General features: G+C 34.3%; 1 protein-coding gene across 1 annotated transcript; it reads right to left on the bottom strand.

Annotated features, from left to right (window-relative positions):
* Window positions 1–5559: 5559 nt before the first annotated feature.
* Window positions 5560–6586, bottom strand: LOC124939426 (probable CCR4-associated factor 1 homolog 11). The gene is made up of 3 exons (XM_047479906.1): window positions 6199–6586; window positions 5914–6156; window positions 5560–5570 (listed from the first exon to the last, which is right to left on the bottom strand). Exons 1-3 carry the CDS (start codon window positions 6584–6586, stop codon window positions 5560–5562), a joined length of 642 nt encoding a protein of 213 aa, XP_047335862.1.
* Window positions 6587–7840: the final 1254 nt, after the last annotated feature.

Below are 7840 nucleotides of genomic sequence, written 5' to 3'. Positions count from 1 at the left end.
TAAATGGAAGGAAGGAATGGAACTTAATAAGAGGCCACCAGAGCTGGAACAAATATGGTTAACTTTGAGGGACATTCCTCCTCATTTGTGTAATAATAGAGTTATTGGCTATTTTGCAAGTCTCTTGGGGAAGCCGTTGCGATTGGATCTGGACATAGATGGAAACAACAAAGCATCCAGAACAAGAGTGAATGTTAAGATTCATCCAGAAAGTACTTTCCCTCGGGTTATGGAATTTGTGAACATATTGGGAAACTTGTATAATATTGGCATTAAATATGAATGGAGGCATGATAGGTGCACTAGATACAAAACCTTTTTGCACCCATTGAATAAATGTCTTAGAGGAGATCATTAAAACCAATGAATTGATGATGAAAGGACTGAAAGCAAAAAGGGGGTGTGAGGATAAGAAAGATAAACAAATCGAAAATTTAAAGAATTCAGGGGAAGTTCTGACTAATTATGATGAGTTGAGAGTACAAAGCAAGGGTAATCGGAGAAAGGTTGAGCTGGTTGGATCTAAAGATGAGAATGGATCGAGTGAAGAAGAATTTAATAAGAAGGTATTATGTGCGGAAGAAGTTGAGGATTAAGGTTGAGGTGAAGGCAAGTCTAAGGAGTTGGGTAAAGAAAAGGAAAAGCAAGTGGTTGTTTTGGTGGGTGAAACGGTTAAGAACAGTACAACCGGAAAAGATGGATTAAGTAGGGAAATGGTTGACAATAAAAATTGTAGTGATGAGACTGAAGGGGAAAATCTAATGAAAATAGATTTGGTTGTTAGAGTTGAACATGAATAGGAGAAGGTAGATGGGAAGGGATACATCAGACATGTTGGGATTAATCATTTAGGGTCTGATTTGAACAAAGGAATGGACAAGAATAGAGTTGTGTAGAAAGCTGTAAACACCAGAAAATATGGATTAAAACAAGGAAATGGTAACCAACAAAGGGAGGAAATTACAGTCAAACATAAAAGATTTGATGTGATAGCTGCTGGGAGATCTAAGGATAAAGGGAAAAACTAAGGAACGAGAAGTTATCAGATTGATAAAGGGGACAAAATGGAAACTGATTAAGATGACCTAAATGCTATTGATCCAATTACAGAAGAGGATGATCCTTATTTGAAGAACTCGATTACATTTGTAACAGAAAGAAGGATGATGAATGAGAGGAAAAGTATCAATTCTTCATCGGCTATAACAAGTGAAAGTATTAATGTTAAGTTAGGCTTTATCATTTGAGACTATTCAATAACCGGATGTCAAAGTAAGAAAACCCAAGATGGTTGTTGAATTAGAGGATGGTACAAAATCAGTAAGGGCAAAGAAAAAGGAGAAGCATAAATGAGTAGGAGAAGATATAAGGAGGAAAGTCAGGAGTCAAATTCCTTTTAGTATTCATGAACATTATCACTTGGAACATAAAGGGGCTTAATGACCCTCTTAAATGTTTGGAGGTCAAGAAGGTTATTGAAATGTAGAAGGTAATTGTTATGGGTATCCTTGAAACTAAAACCAAGCTCAGGAATGTGGACAAAATTGAAGGTCTTTGATTTGTGAGAGAAATTCTTACGATCCAACTATTTGTGGTACCTCCGAGATCTTAAAATTTACTTCTTTCCATCCATCACTGGACTTGGTCCCAACAATCGGGATGATAGTGATTGGAGGTTTGTGCACAATCTTTTGAAAGGACATGCAAAATCTGGGTGGGATGGAATAAGAAATTGATTGACATGAAGGAGATGCTAATTAGTGATCAAATTATACGGGTTGAAATTACATGCAAGATAACAATAGAGAAGTACTACTCAGGGGTGGTTTATGGAGACAATTTGAAAAGTAATATAAGACAATTATGAGATCTATTGAGAAATAACATCGAGGACAATAGACCGTGGGTAATTTTAGGAGACTTCAATGCAACTCGATTTAGACAAGAAAGGAATTCAGATATTGGTATCACTCAGGGTATGATAGATTTTAATGAATGCATAAGGGATATTGGTTATATGGAGCCTTCTAGATCTAGTAATCCTTTCACATGGTCGTCTTCAAGGGGAAATGAATAGATTAGAAGAAGTAGGATTGATAGAGGGCTAGTTAATGAAATGTGGGTGGTTAAATTCCCTAATAGCTACATCCATGTATTAAGTCCTAGAATATCAGATCATTGCCCAATTAGGTTGAGTTGGGAGAAGAAATAAAGGATTAAAAGGCCATTTAAGTTCTTCAACTTTTAGATGATCGATTATAGGTTTACTCAGATATTAGAATAGGTCTGGGCTATCCGTATTGAAGGAACTACAATGTTTCAAATTGTTGAAAAGCTTAGACTACTAAGAGTACAATTGCAGAAGTTAAACTAGGTTAGGTTCAGTAAAATCTCCATCAAAGCTGTTGAAGTTAGAGAAAAACTTATAAAAGTACAAAGGCAAATCCTTTGCATCAATATACTGAGCAATCTTGCTAATATGGAAAGGAATGTGCTAGCGGAATTCAGAAAATTAAGTGCATATGAGGAGAAATTTGATAGACAGAAATCAATACAAAATTGGTTGTCTTTTGGAGATAAAAATACAACGTTCTTTTACAAGAAATGTTCAACTAGAACTAGGAACATGAGAAATTGGGTTGTCAAATAGGAAAAAGATAGTGGGGGTGTTGCTATTGGAAAGAAATAGATTCTTGAGGAAACAATTAGGTTCTTCAAAGAATTGATTGGCACCAAGAGAGTAAATTCCAGCAACATTAGCTACCTTAGCTGAATTAAACAAAAGTAGATTAGATATACCGATGACAACAAGTTGATGGAGAGGGTAACAGAGGATGATGTTAGACAAGCAATGTTCCATATGAATGGGGATAAGAGCCTTGGGCCACATGGATTCAATGTAGATTTTTTCAAGAGTAACCAGAGCATTATTGGTAAGGATGTGGTGAATGGAGTGTTGGAATTTTTTTAGAATAGAAAGATGTTGAAACAATGGAATGTTACCATTTTAAATATTATTCCTAAAAGTTTTATACCTAAAAAGATTCAAGATTTTTGTCCTATATCTTGTTGTAATGTTATTTATAAAACCATTTTGAAAATCATTTCCAATAGGTATAGAAATGTAACTTCTTCCATCGTTAGTCATGGGCAGTCAACATTCATTCTTAGTCGATCTATATCTCATGATATACTTCTTATGCAAGGTCTTCTTAAGGGTTATGGTAGAAAAAGAATTATACCTAGGATTGCTATTAAATTTGATATTAGGAAGACATTTAATTCCAGTAGATGAGATGTTATTCAAGACTTTTTTGATTGTTTTTGGATTTTCTAATGTATTTGTGGAGTGGATTATACAGTGTGTGACGTCCACTCATTTCAATATAAGTGTGAATAGTTCTCATGAAGGATTATTCAAAAGGTGAAAATAGTGCTAGGAAAGAGGATCCCTTATCCTCATAAATATTTGTTCTAATCATGGAAATATTCATTTTTATCTTCAAAGAGATACTAAAGAGTAATCCATTTTTCTAACATCCTTTTTTTTTGAGTAAGAAATTACCCATATTTGTTTTACAGATGACCTATTTATTATAGCGCATGCGGATGTGGACTCCATGAATACCATAAAAGAATTTCTTAATCAATTCTCAAGTATCACTTGCCTTTATATAAATGAAGAAAAGAGTGTTGCTTTTTATGGAAGGGTGGATGAAGTAACTAAAGAAAATATTTTTATTGTCATTGGAATCAAAGAGGGCCAGCTGCCTATCCGGTACTTGGGAATGCCTCTCTCGTTCAAACAGCTCATAATCACACATTACATATTGCTAAATAAGATGGTCAAAAATTAAATAAACGATTGGTCCTCGAAAAGCTTATCATAGGCGGGCAGAATGAGTTGGTTACTATGGTCATAATGAGAAACATTGGATTTTGGGCACAATAGCTTGTTATTCCTAAAATGGTGATCAAAGAACTTGATAAAATGATGAGAGACTTATTTGGGGCATTCAAGAGAGAGGAGGTAAGAAGGTAAAATTGGATTATGTTTGTAAACCCAAGAAAGAAGGAGGCCTCGGTATCAAAAACTAACAGAATAGAACAAAGTATTAACTTATAAACACTTTTGGGAGATTGCAAAAAAGGAAGATTCGCTTTGGATCAAATGAGTACATTTTAGATTCCTGAAAATGGAGAGAAGTATCTGGACGTGCAAGGTGAAGGAGAACATGTCTTGATTGTTAAAGAAGATCCTGAAACTGTAATAAAGTGTTGGACTGCTATATCAAGTCAAATTTGGCGATGGACTTTATATTCTGTTATGATCCATGGTTCGAAGGAGTCTCCCTCATTATGAGATATGAAGCCAGAAACATCCGAATAAGAAGAGGAAAACAACTGACAAATGTGCGTGATGTTAAGGAAGGTCAATGCAATTATATTCTAAGGTTAAATCCGGAGGGGGCAAGAATCTTTTAAGATGTTAATCGTATAACCTTTCATGAAAAGGTTTATGTGCTTGAATGGAAGGTTGAGATCAATAACAAATTTAGCATAGTTTGGCATGGCAATGTATTTGCTCTCGATGGCAGATTGTGGAGTGGAATCATAGCGTATGGTCTTTTAGGATTATACCTCGACATCAGATTACGCTTTGGCTTGTTCATAGAGGTAGGTTGATGACTAGAGATCGCTTGAGATGGTTCATAACTATCCCTAACACTAGATGTGTCCTATGCATTGATTGTGAAGAGTCAATCTCTCATTTATTTGGTGAATGTAACTTCATTAAATATCTTTGAGGTAAGTTTCTCAACAATTTCAGTTAACAAATCCCTTGATTAATTTGAGTTGTATAAAAATTTAGTACTTTCAAAGACTAAAGGAAACTCATTAAGGCCAATTTATTCAAACGCTTCTATGGATGCCTTATGTATCATGTTTGGATGAAGATAAATGCTAGAGTGTTCTCAGAACAAGGAGAAATGAAGAACATGTTTGAAATGATATTATTGTTGTTGATTTATATCTTATTCACACATAGAGAATAAGTCCAATCACAATAAAGAATTGGGAGCTTTGTCAAAGATGGGAGATAGTATTTGATGAAGTTGCAAAGGAAGAAATATTCAAGGTGAGATATAAATTGATGCTTGGTTGCTGGTTTTTGGATACTCAAGATGTTGAATGTTTTGTTAAAAAAGAATTGTTTGCTTGCTGTATTTCTTGTGGGTTGTTTGTATGCTGTATTTTTTTTTTTAAGTGATGAACTCTTAATTCCTAATTTTGTTTGATTTTAAAATTAGGACAAAGGGTTGTTTTGTCCTAATCTCAATACTATTGTATAATTCTCCCTTTTTGAAATTTTAATTAAATGACAATAAATTATTTCCAAATTTTTATTAAAAAAAAACACAAATAAGGCAACAAACAAAATTATTTATAACAAGTTGAGATTCTCTATTCCTATGATCTTAATTATCATCAACAATATTTATTATTGAAACCAAAATGAGTAAACAAAGATTCAAGGCAATAACGAATATGCAAATATTAACCATAACCTGAAATTTCAATTCAATGAACAACATAATTATAAATACAACTGAACTCATCTATTGAGAAATAATAATTTTTTACTTTAATCCTCACATTTATTTTAGATGTTTCCTCCCCATAAAAAAACTAAGCCATTATAAATAGTTCCGGTAACATGAGGAAATTGCGGCCAAACAGGCACCATCAACATTCGACGTGGTTGAAACTCGACCGGCAATTCAATTCCATGAATGATTCCCTTGAACCGATTAAGATGATAATCAAGATACCCATTAAAATATATTTCTTTTACCTTAAAAAACACATGCATGGTTAAAAGGCTATCGGACCCAGCCTGGTGGCTCTGACCTGAAATCCTATCCACATTTAGAGTTTCTGCCAATCGACTTAATCCTCCGTAAAGACCCCTACAAAATTTCGCAATGTGCTTCAAATCAAACACTGCTTCCCCAAAAATCTCCCTAACCAAACTCATGAACATGATCAAATTGGGTGGGAGGGGTCTTTGAGTCAAAATTTTGACAACAAAGCCAAAATCGTATGCACCGTGAAAGGTGACCCAATTCAGATGAGAGGGGCCGCACAGAAGGCCTGAAGATATTAGAAGATTTCTGAATAAACTTAAATTAATACCTTGAAATTTGTTCCTAACAAAATCAATTCCAGTTTCTCTTAATAGTGCGATAGAATCAGGATTCTGAAAATCAGAATCCACATCGAAATCATCTAAATTAAATTGCCAAACATAAGAATTAACGACACCAGAATGAGGGTTGGGCACGAATGACAGAGTAAGGCCCACTTGAATCAACTTCATGGTATCCACATTCGCCTTTAAATAAGAATAATTTACGGGTGGACTGAGAGAAGAGAGAAAGTGCTTAGGGACGTCAGGATGAAAGATGGTACCAGGGAATTCCATATCAAATGAGGCGTAAACAGATAAAGGGAGGAGCATTCGAATCACATTAAACTCCTCTACAACATTATAATTCCAAACTTCACGAATGATACTAGACATTATATAAAATCGAAGATGTGTAAAAGAGATCAACACCCAATCGAGAAAGAGACGAAAGAAGTTGGAATATGTTCAATTTTGCATAGAGATGTGACATATATATTTACAGTTTCGGTGATTTCCAAAATCTATATTAGATTTTGTTATTAAAATATTCTAAATTTAAATTCCAAATCCCAAAACTTTCCCTTTTCATTTATTTTCAAGATATTTTAAAACTTTAATTAATTTCTATCCAGATATTTCTACTATCATTATCTTGTTTATTTAATAATATACTATAAATATTTTGTAATCATTAAATCAAATATTGTAAATTTTTATTTTTTTTAAATTACAAGAAAAATTATAAAATAATTGTCTCAATTTCTATTTGTGGTTCGAATGATCATTTTTACTAAATGAAGCTCAAATTTTGATGAGTTTGGAACTATCAAGATTATAGTAATTTTTCGGTTCTACTTTAGACTTATCTGAAGGAGTTAGACTTACGTCTAACTTTCACTAATTAGACTACACGTCTAATCATTCACTAACCATTAGACTGCAGGTCTAACTCCGTTAAGTTAGACTGCACGTCTAATTCCGGTTCTATTTCAGACTTGTCTGAAGGAGTTAGACTCACGTCTAACCTTCACAATCCAATAGACTGCACGTCTAACTCCAATGAGTTAGACTGCACGTCTAATTCCGCATACATTAGACTACACGTCTAACTCCACTGAGTTAGACTACACGTCTAATTCCGTATACATTAAACTGCACGTCTAACTCCACTGAGTTAGACTGCACGTCTAATTCCGTATACATTAGACTTCACGTCTAATTCCACTAAGTTAGACTGCACGTCTAATTCCGTATACATTAGACTGCACGTCTAACTCCACTGAGTTAGACTGCACGTCTAATTCCGTATATATTAGACTGTTCGTCTAACTCCACTAAGTTAGACTGCACATGTAATTCCATATACATTAGACTGCACGTCTAACTCCACTAAGTTAGACTGCACGTCTAATTCCGTATACATTAGACTGCACGTCTAACTCCACTAAGTTAGACTGCACATCTAATTTCGTATACATTAGACTACACGTCTAATTCCATATACATTAGACTACATGTCTAACTCCACTGAGTTAGACTGCACGTCTAATTCCGAGATCTATTAGACTGCACGTCCAACTCCATGAGTTAGACTGCACGTTTAATTCCGAGATCTATTAGACTGCACGTCTAATTCCGAGATCTATT

The sequence above is a fragment of the Impatiens glandulifera genome, chromosome 1, assembly GCF_907164915.1.
Source record: "Impatiens glandulifera chromosome 1, dImpGla2.1, whole genome shotgun sequence".
Classification (NCBI taxonomy): domain Eukaryota; kingdom Viridiplantae; phylum Streptophyta; class Magnoliopsida; order Ericales; family Balsaminaceae; genus Impatiens; species Impatiens glandulifera.
Note: the sequence above shows the minus strand (reverse complement) of the source record. Positions and strands in the feature narration are given on the sequence as shown.